This window comes from Pipistrellus kuhlii, unplaced genomic scaffold (genome assembly GCF_014108245.1).
Source record: "Pipistrellus kuhlii isolate mPipKuh1 unplaced genomic scaffold, mPipKuh1.p scaffold_m20_p_16, whole genome shotgun sequence".
In the NCBI taxonomy this organism is placed as follows: Eukaryota; Metazoa; Chordata; class Mammalia; order Chiroptera; family Vespertilionidae; genus Pipistrellus; species Pipistrellus kuhlii.
In genome coordinates this window covers 230436-247821 of record NW_023425471.1, presented here as the reverse complement: position 1 = coordinate 247821, position 17386 = coordinate 230436, and the positions used below count along the sequence as shown (strand labels likewise).

The following is a 17386-nucleotide window of genomic DNA, read 5'->3' as shown; positions in this document are numbered from 1 at the left end:
GGCTGGCAAGGGACAACATCCCTCCCACCGGGTTAGGATTTTCTAAGACGTCCAGGCGGGCGAGGGACTGAAATCTCAGCCACTGGGTGCGCTGAGGCCCGGGAGAGACTGTGATGAGGACCAGAAGGGGGACCTGAGAGATCGGCAGCTGGCGGGGGCGGCAGGGGACACACGGGTGGACCCGCAAGCACCCCGGATGGCAGCAACAAGACAGGCAAGACCTGCGCCCACTCCCAGTGCCCGCCTGCCAGCCCTGCCACCAAGCACACACAGTCCCGGGCGAGGAAACCGAGGCCATCCCTGAAAAGGCACGAAGGCGAACAAAACAGAAGTTCAGAGCCAAGAGTCACCTACGGCTCTTAGAAATAAGAAAGAGGACCAGGCCAGACTGCAAACCCTCCTGGTTCTTGCCAAGCCGGGCGGCTTTATTCAGGCCATCCGAAAGAGCATCTCACAGAGCGGGAACCGTATGTTACACAGCCAGGCAGGGCCGGGACATCTCAAACAAGTCAGGCGACGCTTTCCTTCGATCACCACCGGCAAGGCTTTAAGAAGAGGAGCCAGCCGGCCAGGCCAATGCCCGAGGCCCCTCTCCGTCCGCCTCCACCAGCGATTCCTTCTACAATACTTGGGGACTACTTCGCATTTCCCGAGCCAAACTCAGCTTTGTCAGGAGTTGCTCGGGGTCATCTAAGAATAGAAAGTGGGCAAAACCATTCTGCTCAGTGCTAACGAAGAACTAAAAAAAAGGGGGATTGTTGCTAACGATGCCGATTCCTATGGAAACAGCCTGGCCCGCGCACACGTCCCCTGACGTGTCACCGGGGACAAGGTGCTCTCTCTGCCTCCCAGGGGACACAGGCCATGGCTGGGCCGGATTTCAGAGGCCAATCAGGCATCGGGAAAGTACTACATAACAGAAAAAACTACAGTATGGAGTAACTCAAATAACTGGGATCCCCAAGGGCGGGCTCCCCAGCTCTCCCCAGGGAGCCGTCCAGAGAGGCTGTTCTTCAGAGCCGCGGGCACTAGTACATGGCCCGGGGGTTCTTAGTGCTGTAGTGCGCCTCGCAGGCGGCAACGTAGGCAGCCTCTGGGAAGAAGTCGTCGTGGTACTCGGCTAAAAACCTGCGGGGACAAAAGCAGCCCGTCAGGGGGAGGAAGGACCCCACAATCGCCCTCGCATGTGGAAGCCAATGCACCGAGTAAACGGATGGACGGAGAGGATCCAGAGACAAGGAACAGAGTGAGCGGTCTCGGAGGGAAGGCAGGAGGGTGGTGGGTGGGAGGAGATCAACCACAGGATGTGTATGCATGTACTAGCATGCATGGCCCATGGATGCAGACAATAGGGCGGCCTGGGAGGAGGGCAAGGGGTGGGGGGCAGGCTGGAGGGGGTCAAAGGAGAGAAAAAGGGATATATGTAATACTTCCAACAATAAAGATAAAAAATAAAAACTAAAAACTGGCCCTGAATTGGGTAGATTTGACATTTGCTATATATATATATTTCAGTCCTGCCGAAACTGGTTTAGCTCAGTGGATAGAGCGTTGGTCTGCGGACTGAAAGGTCCCAGGTTCGATTCCAGTCAAGGGCAAGTACATTGGTTGTGGGCACATCCCCAGAAGGGGGTGTGCAGGAGGCAGCTGGTCGATGTTTCTCTCTCATCGATGTTTCTAGCTCTCTGTCCTTCTTTCTCTCCCTTTCTGTCTGTAAAAAAACCAATAAAATATTATATATATATATATGTATATGTGTATTTCAGTCCTAACTGGTTTGGCTCAGTGGATAGAGCATCGTCCTGTAGACTGAAGGGTCCCAGGTTCGATTCTGGTCAAGGGCATGTACCTTGGTTGCGGGCACATCTCCAATAGGAGGTGTGCAGGAGGCAGCTGATGGATGTTTCTAGCTCTCTATCCCTCTCCCTTCCTCTCTGTGGAAAATCAATAAAATATATTTAAAAAAATAGATTATAAACTCAGCAAGTGTCACTTAGAGATTCACAATGCTTTCAGGGGCCAAGTTACCCCGGAACTGAACGATACAGCAAGTACAGAGGACTCGGGGTCCTAATTTGTCATGCCGGAAGTGGTCCAGTTCCAGCTTACAGACCAAAATGTAAACAAGGCTGACTTATGCCTAGCATGGATTTCTGACCATTCAAGAGAATACAACACAGATGCTACTCTGAAGTGTCATTCAAGAGTGGACTTTTCCTTCTTTGATTGTATCATTTTTACAGCAACTAATGATTCTCTAGTTCAGTGGTCGGCAAACTCATTAGTCAACAGAGCCGCAGTTTGCCGACCACTGCTCTAGTTGATGCCTTTGGATACATTTTCAAAACCAATTACTATACTTATTTGTAAATCTTTTTAATTACTTCCTAAAATCCCAATTTCTATTTTGTATTGGGCATATTTCACAATTAGCAGTTTTTGCTATGCTAACGTACAGCTATCTCTTCATAGTTGGTTGGCATTAATTGCTTTCAGCTTATAAAAATATTTAAAAATATTTTTTTAATCTTCACCAGAGGATATGTTTATTAATTTTTAGAGAGAAGGGGGGGAGGGGGAGAGAAAGAGAGAGAGAGAGAGAGAAAATCAATGTGAGAAACATTCGTCGGTTGCCTCCCATACTTTCCCCAACCGGGGATTGAACCTGAAACCTGGGTACGTGCCCTGACTAGGACTCGAACCCGCAACCTTTTCGTGTACAGGACAATGCTCCAACCGAGCCACCCAGCCAGGGCTCAGTTTACAAAACTTTTATGCCAAAGGGGCTTGTGGGTTTGTCTGACAGGGAGGTTGGGAGGGGAGAGGCTAATTTTGAAACTTGTTTAGAAAAAAACGTTACCAAGTCTATCTTCACTCACGGGTACTTTATTGGAAATGGCTACTTGAAAGTATCTTTTAACAACTCCAAGACCGAGTTCTCCGGATGAGCACTCTCAGCTCTGTGGAACTTGATTGGCTCTTGCTGGTTAGGGCAAGAGCTTCAAGAGAAGGAAGAAATAGTCAGGTGGAGAGGACAACGGGTGAGCAGGGTGCCAGCAGGAGAGGAACTGGTCAACAGACATCTGGGTGGGGGAGCCAGAGAGCTGGGCCACAGCATGGTGGGGGTGGGAAGGGAGAGGTGGAGTAAGTGATCCTGTGATGTGCTAAGTGATCCTGTGATGTGCTAAGTGATCCTGTGATGTGCTAAATGACTGGCCCTATCAGGGGAAGGACATGCTTTTCTCTGCCTTCACTCACAAAAGAGGCTCAAGCTACAAAGTAATTAAGTTCAACACAACACTTGCAAAAAAGGAAATGCGCAATATCCATGTCAACCACCATCATTTACCTTAACTTTAAACTCCAACCTGCCAATGCTAATATTTAAGTTAATGTACTGGCAATAAAGAAAAGTCTAATACTTTTTTTTAAAGGCACTCTGGCATAAAAAATACAAAACTAAGTTATCAATCTTAATCACTTCTACTGTAGAAATCAACTTTTTAGCACCCTCGATTTAGAAAGCAGATAAATGGTGGACAAAGGAAATCGCTTAGAAGCCCCCTCTATTACAATTACAGTTAGAACTAACGATACGGAATACTGCTACCGCTTAAACATCAGAGCTGGCTTCCACATCTGCGGAAGAGAAATTCAGAAAAGTCAGATAAAAGGCAGTAGATGTGACTTTTGAGAAAGTAATAAAAATACCTCAGAAAGAGATCAAAGTGCTTCAGTAAAGCCTTCAGGTTCTTCTCAGAAAAGGCCATCTTCCCAAGGATTTCTGGAAGTTTCACTGCATTAAAAAGAGAAGCAGAAACATTTACCATAGGCAGAATCTGGCAACTGGTAAGACACACCCAAGGATTGACTTGGTCTGTTTATCCTTATTCGATCTGAAATTAACACCTACAGTATCAAACAAAACTAAGAACTCTGAGAGAACACAGCAGTAGAACAAATATTACAAATACAATTTTTAGGAAGTGTAAGATTTATTAAGGGCCTTTTTTTTTTTTTTTTTTTAAAAAGGTACCTTTCAGTAATTTTTCTTAGACCCCCAAATTACAAGATGTACATAAGCTAACAAGTGTGTTAAAATGAAAGCAAAATTAAATAAAAAAGGAGGGCAGGGGGGAGCCGGAAACCGGTGTGGCTCAGTGGATAGAGCGTCAGCCTGCGGACTGAAGGGTCCCAAGTTGGATTCCAGTCAAAGGCATATACCTTGGCTGCAGGCACATCCCCAGTAGGGGGCGTACAGGAGGCAGCTGATCGATGGTTTCTCACACATTGATGTTTCTCTCTCTCTCTCCCTTCCTCTCTGTAAAAAATTAATAATATATATGTTTTTTTAAAAAGAAAAGGAGGCGGGGGGAGAAGGAAGAAGAAACCGGGGACTGGGGTTCCTTACCAAATAATCTCAGCAAGTGTTGGGCCCCATAAATGTACGAGGGTGGAGGCGGCTGGTCGCCTGGCGGGTAGCTGTCGGGCACGAGCTTCCAGGAGAGGACCTGGCAAAGGAACAGACAGAACGCTCCGTCACGGCATCTTACCACACCGCCAACGACGGCCTCAACATCCGGAGTCCCGCAGCAGTCCCCGCGCTTTGCCGTTCTGCGCCCAAACACGGGTCACCCTCCACCCCTCGCCTGCCGGCCCTCTGGCACCTCAGGAGTGGCTCCTCAGCTGGCCCAGGGAAGGGAGGAAAGAGTGCCAGTTTCCTGGCAAGGTGGAAGTCCTGAAGGGAGCCTTCCGACTTGCCTATGCAGCTCTTTGTGGGCATGATGTCAGGACATAGGAGGATAGAATGTGTTTTTATGCTGGAGAGGAACGAGCTACAAATTAATTAAGTTCAACACAACATTGGCAAAAAAAAAAAAAAAAAAAAAAAAGCGGCACAATATGAAATATTGTATAGAATTCTTATGTAAATACATAGGGGAAAATATCAAGAAGTATATACCGAAATGTTAACGTTCGTTTTTCTAGTGGGGGAATTATGATATAGGGCTCCTGAGAAGAAATACATATAAGTTTTCCATATACATTATGTACCAGCATACATATTATAGTTTTTGACTATCATTTTTCAGAACCTCTTTGCCTTTTAAATCAATCATAGGAGTATCCAACTTCCATGGAAACACTTCTAATCATCTGAAAATTATAATAAATTAAGTAGAGGACAAAATAGGTCACTATCAAAATAAATATCAGCTTATAAAAATAAATGAAACTGCGGAAGAGAAGACTTGAAATTATATTAAGGAAATATTTGATTTCCTGATTTTCAACAGCTACTACCTATAAGTTAGCTGTAACTACTTAGGTCATTTTGCGCCTTTCCTTTATTGGAAATCCTGCTATATTCTCGAATGAAGCAGTAAAAAAAAGAGCCCAAATATGTTTGGAGAAATATTTCGATTGTTCCAAAATCCTGGAATTGCTGCTGTTATGTTCACTTTGGAAGCTAATCTGACCTTCTGAATTGAGTAAAAATAGACACCAACCTTGAAAATACCTACAATCTGGCTCTTTAAGGCAAGTCTGCTGACCCTCCATCACCAAATGTTCTCTGCCTGGTACTCACCTGGCCCCAGCCGCGGACACAGGAATCCCACCCCAGGTGCAGTCACAGAACAGCCTGCGGGCCTGAGGCATCGCCTGAATCCTGGAGTCACTCACTATCTACATCAGTTAAGTGGCCTTAAAAATTGAGTTTTAGCCCTAGCTGGTCTGGCTCAGTGGATAGAGCATCGGCCTAAGGACTGGAGAGTCCCAGGTTCGATTCCAGTCAAGGGCACATGCCTGGATTGCAACTTGATCCCCAGCAGGGGGCGTGCAGGAGGCAGCCGATCATTGATTCTCTCTCATCACTGATGTTTCTGTCTCTCTTCCCCTCTCTTCCTCCCTGAAATGAATTTAAAATTATACATACATATATATTCTTTTTAATTTTTGTTTTAAAGGGAGTTTTAGAATGAAGCTTTCCGGGGCTGGCTGGGTGGGAAGAGATCAACCAAAGAACTTGTATGCATAGATGCATAACCCATGGACCCAGACAATTGGGTGGTGAAGGCCTGGGGTGGGCTAGAAAGGGGACATAAGTAATATTTTCAACAATAAAGATTTTAAAAAATAAAATGAAGTTTCCCCATCTATAAAACAGAAACCCGTTGCAAGGAAAGAATACGAGGTAATTTAAGTCAAGGGCCTGGCATAATGCCGACACAGCATGCCTCAAGGGGATGGCTGTTAATGTTATTGAGGACGAATTTTATATTTTTAAGTGGCTGAAGAAATAGCAAAAAAAAAAACAAACAACGTCTCTTCACACTTGGAAATGACCTGATATTCAAATGTGTGTGCGTATTCAGGTCTTAATGGGACAGCGCACTCGTTCATTACACAGTGCCTATGGCTACTTTTGGAGTCGGGCAGTCCTGTCAGACACTGTGTGGCCAAAGTTTCAAATATATGCTCTCTGGCCTTTTGCAGAGAAAGTGTTCTGATGCCTATTCTATAAAATGAAAACACAGGCCCTGGCTGATTTGGCTCAGTGGATGAAGCGTCGGCCTGCGGACTCAAGGGTCCCAGGTTCAATTCCGGTCAAGGGCATGCACCTTGGTTGCAGGCACATCCCCAGTGGGAGGTGTGCAGGAGGCGGCTGATAGATGTTTCTCTCTCATCGATGTTTCTAACTCTCTATCCCTCTCCCTTCCTCTCCGTAAAAAGTTAATAAAATGTATTTAAAAAAAAAAAAAATTGCTCTGGCCAGTTTGACTCGGTGGATAGAGCGTCGACTGTGGACTGAAGGGTCCCAGGTTCGATTCCAGTCAAGAGCACATGCCTGGGTTGCAGGCTCAATCCCCAGTAGGGGGCATGTAGGAGGCAGCCGATCAATGATTCTCTCATCACTGATGTTTCTCTCTCTCCCCTCTTCCTTCCTCTCTGAAATCAATAAATATATTTAAAACAAACAAACAAAAAAATCAATACATAAGAAAAACCCTGAAAATACAGGAAGTGCTGGGATCACATCATTTCATTACAATGTTGATGAGATGCCAGGAATTAAACTTGTTTGTAACAACTGGCCTGTGGTACACTGGTTTCACTGTATGTCGTTCTGCTTAAAGTCCAAGTACCTATCCCTGCAGCTCAGTGAGGACTCAGTGTACTCATGTTTCCGTCCTGCCAGTTTCTTAAGACAGAAGGCCAATGTCAGTGTAACAATGTCCTCATTTGTGAAAGCCAAGAACACACTGTCACACCTCATCTGAAGGCCCCTGCTCATGGCCACGGCCAGAGAGGCTTCTGAGGAAACCCCGTTTCCTACCGCAGGACGTAAGCAACCCCAAAGGCTCGCCGGGGGTGAGCAGCGACACGCACTCTCTACCTCATTGATCTCATTGGTTCTTCTGCCTTCAAAGCTGGCGAACACGGCGCTGCCGTCCTTGCTGGGGGTCACGGGCACAGGTGAGGAGGATCTGCTATGCACAGGCGTTTCTTCGGGAGAAACAGAGATTAGTCAGTCACTTAGCAGTCACGTGGCTGGGGAGAAAACTGCTGGAAGACGTTACACACAGTAGAGGACTTCCTCATCTCTAGCAATAAGACCGTCCTGTTATAAGACAGCACCTAGAATATTCTTTGGCAAAAAAAAAGGACTCAACTATTAATAGAAGCTACAGCACCATAAACCTTGAAAGCATGATGCTGAGTGCCAGGAGCCGCAGACAAGAAGCCACATATTGGATGATTCAGCTGGTAGCCATTCATGCCCAGAGGCAAACCCCTAGGGGCAGCAAGCAAGTGGTGGGCGCCCAGCATCAGGGGAGGAGACAGGGGGTGACTGATCACTGGCTTGTGATCCAGAGCTAATCCAGGAGCACTAAACATCTAGCCATAGCAAGCATGTCCAACTCGTCGCCTGCATGCCTCATTGAAATAGACGAGGCATGCGGCCCGCCGGCTGCCAGTCTGACAAGCTGGAGCTCCAAAGCTGAAGCCCAGCAGGCTCGTGTCTCTGCCCACTGCTCCCAGGTTGTGGGAAAGTCCTCCCCATCCTTAGATGGTGGCCACGTGACCCATAGCTAATCCAGGAGCACCAAGCATCCAGCCACAGCAAGCATGTCAAACTCGCGGCCCACACGCCTCATTGAAATAGACGAGGCATGCGGCCCGCCGGCTGCCAGTCTGACATGCTGGAGCTCCAGAGCTGAAGCCCAGCAGGCTTGTGTCTCTGCCCGCTGCTCTCAGGCTGTGGGAAAGTCCTCCCCATCCTCAGACAGCAGGCATGCGCGGCTGGCTGTACAGGCGTCCCCCCTCCCTCCCTCCCTCCCACACGCCTCCTGCTGGCCGCGCCCCAGGGCCCAGGAGGGGACCCACTCTTCTCCAGGTGCAGGAACAGCTTGGGCATGCTGGCTGCCGCGTCCTGCTGCCGGCGCTTGGGCTGCGGCGAGGCACTGCTCTCAGACAGCCGGTCGCTGTTGGCGGAGTGGCGGGTGGAGCGCCGCAGCGACTGCAGGGCCTCGGGCTCTGCTTTACGCCGCTTGGGGGTGGCCGGCTCCCCGGTGGTCTGGCTCTCCGTGGACTGCGGGGTGGACGGGTTCAACAAGGGCGGGCTTGGCGAGAGCTCCTCCTGGCTCCTGCAGGGGAAGGGCACGGTGTGGTGCAGATCCTATGTAACGACCCCTCGCACATAGCACCCCGGGACACGGGGACCAGAGGTTAGGAGTGGGGCATGGGGACATGGGCGCAGGGCCCCGGGGAGTCGTACGGGCTTCTCCCCTGGGGGGACAGCAACAGGAAAGGAAGACAGGCTGAGACAAGCCATTAGAGGCAGCGAGAGAACCTGGAGGCAGGAGCCGCAAAGAGAGGAGGGAGGAAGGGAAAGGCTCCAAGGGGACGCTGACAGTGTCCTGGGCGGGCAGGGGCGGCAGTGGCGGGCAGAGGCAGGGGGCGAGCAGGCAGGAGGGGATGGACAAGTGGCCATCACCAGACAGACTATGCAGGTGAGGCGCGAGGGAGACACAGCTTGTACGGATGGGAGGACGTTAGGTCGGGGGACTCCAGTGTCCCTCCAGAAGAGATGTGGGTGAGCTTGGCCAGCAATGGGGCAAACACGTTGACACAGCCCCGCAGAAGGGCAGGGACCTTGACTTGAAGGCCACAAGCCTCCTTCCTGATCAGTGCCTGCTCCAGGAGGCCGAAGCGAGAGGCTCAGAAGCACCTCCCCGCATCCCACAACCAGCAAGTGAGAGCGCCGCTCAAAATCCAACCACGGGCTCCACGCTGGGACTTACCTACTGGAGCTGGTGGCACTCTCCTTAATGGGAAGGAAAAATTTGGACGAGGTCACCTTTTTGTACTGAACTTGTTCGTAAGGATACAGCAAGAGCAACGGGAGCGTATAATCGAAGGTTATTCGCAATCCGTCCACCATCTCCTTGCAGAGGTCCACGCTGCGAGGATGAGAAAGAAGCCATCAGAGATGCGAGACACGGAACTTGCCAGTGTCACCACGAGGCTGTCCATTTTTCATAAGGCCGATTTTAAAACACTGTATATCACACCCACACACTGAGAATACAATGTGTCTGGAGATGCCAACAACCAAGAATTCAGTGGGAACACCCGCCTGTGATACAAAGCGCAGAGTCTGTAGTGATTTTAATGCACCCTGAACACACGCATGCGCACAGGGGCCCACAAGGAGCCCAAGCAGCAGGGGCTGCAGAAGGCGGACAGACCCCAATGACTGGGGGCGGAAGGGGCGGGACCCATGAATGCCTCACACCTGTCTGAACTCAAACACTCCTCTTATCCAACTCTACACCCTCCAGCTGAGACATGGGCACTGAGGCAGACCGAGGGGACAGTTCCTCGGGCCAGAGCGAAGGCATGTTTGTAAATGGGCTCTGATCAAATCCTCACTTCCCAGTTGGTGCTTCAGCAGTTCCTCCCTGACTTAGATCACTGAGCAAGCTGGTCTTGGTGTTGCAGCCAGACCAGGTGCAGTTATTGAACATTAAAACAAAACACCTGAAACCGGTGTGGCTCAGTGGATAGAGCGTTGGTCTGCGGACTGAAAGGTCCCAGGTTCGATTCCAGGCAAGGGCATGTACATTGGATGTGGGCACATCCCCAGAAGGGGGTGTGCAGGAGGCAGCTGGTCGATGTTTCTCTCTCATCGATGTTTCTAGCTCTCTATCCCTCTCCCTTCCTCTCTGTAAAAAATCAATAAAATATATTAAAAAAAAAAACCAACAAAACAAAAAGAACATTTTGATACCAAGTTGCATGTTAAGTGACACATTAAACGAATGCATAAGACTGAAATGGAGACAGTGCTGCCTCTTCTAAATAAGTCACTTCTCTGCTACAAACTAAGGGACCCAGCCGATGCCAGCCCCCTCACCCACTCACTTCTTTTCTGCCGGGATGTAATTCACGTTCATGCTGGCCTGGGCCATGGCGTGGTGATGCCGGGGCCGCTCGTTGGCCGAGAAGGCTGCGTTGATGGCGAAATGCTTCACGTAGGATTCCAGGATGGTGATGATGTTGGTCTGGCACGGGAGCTTCACTAACTGTCAATAGAATGGACATGGCTGCTGCACACCTCCCCCCGGCCCGGCCACCTACTCCAGCCAACGGAGTCTCTCTACATCGCCTTTTCAGACTCAGAAAGCAAGCTTACTCTGCAGGGAAAGAACCTTTTACATAAATACACGTTGAAGCTCTTTGATTAAGGTGACCAGACGTCCAAAAATCGGGACTTTTTTAAAACGCCTCGGGACGCGGCACAAATTGTTAAAAATCGGGACTGTCCCGCCAAAAGCAGGATGTCTGGTCACCTTATCTTTGATGGTTTGTTGCATACTGATGGCATCACCATGTACATTACAGCATCAATTTTTTAAATGAATGCCAGCAGTGAGGCTTATGCTAGTGAGCCATTAGAACAGTGGTCAGCAAACTGCGGCTCTGCTGACTAATTAGTTTGCCAACCACTGTCATATCCTACCCTTTACCTCTTTGCACACAATATGCCACAACTGCCTAATCCAACTCCACGGTAACATTTAGTCTGGTCCAGTGGTCGGCAAACTCATTAGTCAACAGAGCCGCAGTTTGCTGACCACTGCACCAGAACCACCTGGGAGCCTTGCAAACTAGTTCCACCGCCGCCCCCACCAGAGCCCACGTCCTCTTACCCTCTGGGCCAGTGGTCGGCAAACTCATGAGTCAACAGAGCCAAATACCAACAGGACAACGATTGAAATTTCTTTGGAGAGCAACATTTTTTAAACTTCAACTTCTTCTAACGCCACTTCTTCAACATTGACTCGCCCAGGCCGTGGTATTGTATTTTGTGGGAGAGCCACACTCAAGGGGCCAAAGAGCCACATGTGGCTCTCGAGCCGCAGTTTGCTGACCACTGCCCTAGTGGGTTCTCTGGGGCAGCCAGGCTGGGAGAGATCCTGCACGCTTGAATGCCATTAGCAGCAGGGTGCTGCTGTCAGATAATCGTGAGCCATGCCTGGGTACCCCACTTAACGCGGACGTCCCATCGCCCCAAGGTTAGCAAGGACGGGGCTTGGGGGTTCGTTCTGTCGGACACCATGTGTACCCGCTTCCTCCGGTTGATGTAGTAGCAGTCGTCCTCCAGCTTCTTCTTCAACACATCGGGGATGTCTATGGTGATGGCTCTCTCTTCCATCGCCCTCTTCCTGCGCGGCTCCAGCACGACTTTCTGCGACAGGAAAAGTGCATCGTTTTAAACGTCTTACACTCGCAGGAGAGGCCACATCCAGAGGACGGATATGATACAAAGCCAGTTAACCCTCGGCATTTCCCCCAGGAACGACACGTGTTCTGCTGAAAAACGCCTTCAAGGCCACGGTCACTCGCTTTAGGACACTGACCGCATTGCAAACGCTTTCTTCCCCCTTTCATTTCCCAGGAGGACGGAAGGCGGGCAGGAGATGCTAAGCGGACACACAGCATTTAAAAGCAGTCACCGTTATAAAAACCAAGGCCACCATGCCCCTGGCAAGTAAGAGGTCACTCTGACTCGTGCCAATACTTCATGGCTGTAAGGAGCCACCGAGGGGTCACACGGTGACTATGAATGAGTTACTTTTCATTAAATAGGAAGTTTAAGAACGTATTTTGACAAAACGATTCACGGCCGGAGAGTTCTACCACTACAATCAATACCAAAGAGTGTTCACAATGAGACCTTTACCACTTCAGTCTTTTCTTCAATGTCACTTTCTTCACTTATTGCGCCATCCTTTTCGTCACTGCTGTCACCAGAGGAAGTGCTTACAGCTAGGTGAGACACAAACACCAAGCAAGCCTGGGTTAGCCAATTCCCAGCTCTTCCGGTTCCTTACGGTGGGATGTGTCCTACTGCCGGCATCCACCAACGGCGGTCCTACATCTATTTTAAATGCCCAACGCAAATATCGTCCCTTTCAGAATGGAAATTTTATTTTGAAAAATAGAACACTGATTTCAATGAATGCAAAACACACCCAAGAAAATGATCTTGGCTCAGTGGAGAGTGTCAGCCTGCAATGGACTGAAGGGTCCCAGGTTCGATTCCAGATCAGGGCATAATGCCCGGGTTGTAGGCTCCATTCCCAGTGGGGGGTGTGCAGGAGGCAGACAATGCACGATTCTCTCTTATCACGGATGTTTCTCTCTCTCTTTCTCTCTCTCCCTTCCTCTCTGAAATAAATAAAAATGTATTTTAAAAAAGAAAAGTAAGTAAAGACAATGATCTGGAAGTGTTTAGTCATACAGGATCCCATGGTTACCTGCTGTGTTGGAAAGTGAGGCCCAGGCCCAGGAGGCACCATAAGAATGGACTCTGAGGGATGAGTATAGACCAGTGGTCAGCAAACTGCAGCTTGTGAGCCACATGTGGCTCTTTGGACCCTTGAGTTTTTAGCAAAGGCCAGCTTAGGAGTACCTTAATTAAGTTAATAACAATATACCTACCTATATAGTTTAAGTTTAAAAAATTTGGCTCTCAAAAGAAATTTCAATTATTGTACTGTTGCTATTTGGCTCTGTTAACTAATGAGTTTGCCGACCACTGGTATAGACACTGGCCGAGAAGGCAGAGATTAGAAGCATGTCTGATGAGGACGAATTATGATTTTATTGATTGCTAACTTACTTGCCAAAATCGAAAGAGGCAAATATCATATGTAATGAGCTAAAAACCTTTCCCTGTGTAATTTCAATGATTCCTCCCCCCTCAGTCCTGCAGTACATATAAAAGAACTAGGTAAAAGTTCTTTTATTATTACTTTTTAAATAAATTTTTGCTGACTTCAGAGAGGAAGGGAGAGGGAGAGGAAGAGAAAGAAAAATCAATGAAGAGAGAGAATCATGGATCGGCTGCCTCTGCACGCCCCCTACAGGGGATGGAGCCTACAACCCGGGCATGTGCCCTGACCTGTGACCAGGATCCTGGTTCATAAGCCGGCGCTCAACCACTGAGCCATGCTGGCCAGGAGGTGAAAGTTCATTTCAGCAGAGAAAATAACGCAGGCCACTCACAGTTCTCATTGCTTTTATCTTTTTCTTCAACGGGGAGGCTTTTTAAGACGGAATCAACACCAGGCAGCCGGCAGCGCTTCTTCTTCCTTCCTGTGCTTCTGGCGGAAAAACAACACACGACTGAAATAAATGCTGATGTTGACTGATAAGGGTCTCGAGGTAAAAAAGCAAGATAGAACAACAAAGATTCTTAAGCATCTGACACATACGTAAGCTTTAGAACATAAATGGTGATCTCCACTTCAGATTTGTATACTAGTATATATACAATATCCTCTCGGAAAACACAGCAGTTACTTACAACACAGACACTCTCCGCGAACACATTTTTCATAAGTCAAGTTGCATAATAAACCACGCTTGTCCTATGTTTACTTTTATACCCTAAAAATTCTACACATTAAGAGAAACCCATTTGTCAGGATTGTTGTATTCTCACAGGCGAGCTACAGCTTTTCTGGCCAATTTTCGTTGTAATCTCCGATTTTCGTCGGTATCCCGGAGGACATGGTCTTCAGCTGCCCACCTATCCCAGCTGCAAAACAACAAGCAAAGGGTATGAGATTCAGCATGTTAATGAGCTAGAAAACAAATGCCAAAAGCACCTCACAGGAACGGAAGTGTCCCAGAATTATTTACATTTGGAAAAACTGTTTAAATATTTTTAAAATCACAAAAGTTGCAAACAAACTGAAAAAGGAATTCATTTATACATAGAAGCACCTGGGGCTCCCAGAATTACCCAGAGAAGTCAAATAGAATCCACTTAAAAGTAATCATGCTTCTGCATAGGCAAAGTTCGACTTTAAAAAAGCAAAAAGAAGACAGGAAACTTTTCTACAAGTGTTTCTGAAACTTAACAAAACCCAACGTCCCTGTGCTGCAAAGATGATCAATTTTCAGTCAGGGCTAACAAATACACTCACCTTCTGTTCCAACCATTAAAATGGATTAGATATTCCGGGATCTTTCTGCCTTTTTCGTCTTTCCCAACAATAACATCCACAATCTGAAACCAGAAAATATTGTCCACAAATGATTGAATATACTGAACCCTGGAACATAGGTCAGGAAAACTAGATCATAGACCTTTTTTGAAAAGAAAAGGAAGTTTTCGCTCCTTTTTTAGACCGCGAGCTGTGCTGAAACATTTTTCCTTTCAATTCCATTTTTTTCCTGACTGGATGCCTCAAAAAAGGAAACATCCCTCCAAACTCCCCGTGATTGGTCTCTGCGTGCGGGACTGGGTGCATCTTTCAAAGCCATTGGCCAGCCAACCTGTCAGTAAAGAAGAGTCCTGGCCAGACAGGAGAGCTGCGGCCCTGAGGCCTCTGGGAGTTGTAGTTTCTCCAGCTCCGCTGTGTCCCGAGCCCCCACCCTTCCAGTGGTGTCCCCAGAGGGAACATCTGGGGCAAATGATGGGGCGTGTCACCCCAGGGGATACTCAGGGCGGGGAAGGAAATCAGAGACAAGGGTTGCCGGGGCGGAACCCTAAAATATAACCCACAGAACCCGGAGTCCTTGGTAAGTCCCCCAGTGGGCAGCGCTGCTTGGACGCACCTGGGACCCCCGGCCAACCCCACCACCAGACTGCGATGCCCACTCCCTCTCGCCATCCAGACCTTAGGGGCTACAAATGTGACTCAGACCCCCGCGAGCCCCCTGATGGGCAGGGGGTGCGACTTGGAGACTGAAAACATAAAGGCCCTGAAGGAAGATAACTGGGTCAGCCTAGCCCTTGGACCCTACGGGAAGGTCCCGGGCACGACTGGGGCCCCGGGACAATGACGTCGCGAGTCGACAGGCAGCGCTGTGGCGCTGTGGATTAGGACCTGGGTCGGTCGATCACGATGTCACACGGAAGCCCACGAGGCGCTCCGCGCAGGACGCAGGGACTTAAGGATCCATTCCGCGAACGGTTTCCTGGACACGCAGCCCACGCTGCGGTCACATGAACAATCGACGCACTGCGAAAACCTCGCGACACCTCAGACGCGAGCTTTCAGGCCGCGCGTGCGCAGACCCGTCCGCCGGCCGGAAGCGGAAGCACTCCTGCCCCGAGTCCCCAGCGCGGCGCCCGCGAACGCCCCCTGCCTTTCGCGCGGCGCGGCGCAGGCCCAGGTGTCACAGGCAGAGAGCACCCAGGCCCGGCCGCTTCCCCTTCTCCCCGCCGCCATCCGCGCCCGCGCCCACACCCGCATTCCGACGCGGGGTCCCCGACCCGCGCCTCCTCCCTGTCCCTCCGCGGCGGCACCTTGGCATCGTACAGCACTCGCGCCTTGGTGGGGTCAGGCTCGAAGCACAGGACTTTCTCCCCTGAGTGGAATTTAAATTTCATGCCCTCGCTCGCGCTCATTTGCTCATCGTGGCGGAGGGCGAGGCTCCGGGGCGGGCGGAACGCGCGCGGTGGGGGACAAGGGGGGGCGGGGAGGTGGTGCACTGCGGCGGGGGGTGGGAGGGAGGGAGCGGGGAATGGCGGAGGCTGCGGCCGCCCCGCCCTCGGTCCCGCCTCTGCCCGCCCCGAGTCGCTGCTGGACCTCGAAATCGCGGATCGCGAGCTCTGTCCCCACCCCCGCCCACCCTCAGGGAGCCCCCGCGAGTCTCCCCCGGGCTCGGGCAGCCCGCGATCTGAGAACGCCAGCCATAGGCCGGGCTGCCCGCAGAGCAGCCGCTCCCGCCCTCGTGGGAAAGGCAGCTGACGCGGGCAGCTCCCACGATGTCATCGCGCCGCGCGCGCGCGCGTTGTAGCGGAGTGTGGGAAGTTCTTGGGGGAGAGCCGGCCTGGGGTGGAGCTGGCGTGGGGAGGCCCGCCAGCGGCTGCCCTCCAGCGGCTGCTCGCCAGGATGTGGCCCCGCCGGCCACCTTCCCGGAGCCGCGCGTCGCCACGTCTGGCTGCTGGAGCAAGACCTGGGGCTGGAGTGGGGTCTAGATGGGCAGTGGCTTAGGGCTGAGAGGTTTGCGGGGTGGCGGAGGGTGGTGAGAGAGTGGATCAAGCACTAAGGAAAACCTGGGCAAGGACAAGCGGGTGGCAGGCCTGGAGCCCATAGTGACAGCGGCGAGGAGTGGGCATGAGTCATGGTCGACCAGGTCGTTAACATCTTGTCTCGGCGTCCAGTATGGCTCCCCCCTCCCCCCCCCAAGCTCTCAAAGTTGCTCCCTCGCCGCCGTCTGTCTTCTCTAATTCACCGAGCACCCCAAAGGTGGGAAGTACTGGTAGGCTCCTTGCCAAGTGCCTACACGGAGGGGCCAGGGGGGACTTGACCGAATGACAAGCGCGGGGAGGTGGCTTGATGGGCAAACTTCCAGAGACCGAAAAAGACCGGATGCTGTTTTTTTAGCGGCGCTTTTTTTTTTTTTTTTCTTTAATCAAATTTCCCCCTTCCCTTCTGTTCAGGAATGGGAAGTTTCTGGGCAGTGCAGTGCTGGATTAAGACCCGGCTGGGGCCAGCTGGGAGGCTCTGAGGTCGTAGTGAACTGCCAGGTCTCCACATTCTGGGCTCTGTGCTTGCCTCCAGAACTGCGCACTCGCCTCCCCTTTCCTGGCTTTCCGGTACACATTGCTCACCTTTTAGGTGGCACATGGCCACAAGAAAAGCCCATAAGCTTCCCTAGATGCGTCATATGCCCCTTCCAACCCCCCCTCCCTCTATTTCTTTCTCTCTCTTTTTTTTTAATATATCTTATTGATTTTTTTACAGAGAGGAAGGGGGAGAGATAGAGAGCTAGAAACGTCGATTAGAGAGAAACATCGACCAGCCACCTCTTGCACAACCCCTACTGGGGATGTGTCCGCAACCAACATACA

General features: G+C 50.3%; 1 protein-coding gene across 4 annotated transcripts; it reads right to left on the bottom strand.

Moving 5' to 3' along the window:
* Window positions 1-366: 366 nt before the first annotated feature.
* MSL3 (MSL complex subunit 3) lies at window positions 367-16004 on the bottom strand. Of its 4 annotated transcripts, none has more exons than XM_045582266.1 (13): window positions 15836-16004; window positions 14508-14590; window positions 14021-14116; window positions 13582-13676; window positions 12248-12339; window positions 11636-11758; window positions 10432-10592; window positions 9309-9467; window positions 8392-8651; window positions 7400-7509; window positions 4412-4511; window positions 3712-3796; window positions 367-1128 (listed from the first exon to the last, which is right to left on the bottom strand). In XM_045582266.1, the coding sequence occupies exons 1-13, from the start codon at window positions 15935-15937 to the stop codon at window positions 1029-1031; spliced, it is 1566 nt and encodes a 521-aa protein (XP_045438222.1). In that variant the 5' UTR covers window positions 15938-16004; the 3' UTR covers window positions 367-1028. The 4 variants fall into 4 exon arrangements, with proteins under 4 accessions (XP_045438222.1, XP_045438221.1, XP_036295707.1 ...); XM_045582265.1 differs by having other exon boundaries at window positions 13582-13679; window positions 15836-16002; XM_036439814.2 differs by having other exon boundaries at window positions 12254-12339; window positions 13582-13679; window positions 15836-16001.
* Window positions 16005-17386: the final 1382 nt, after the last annotated feature.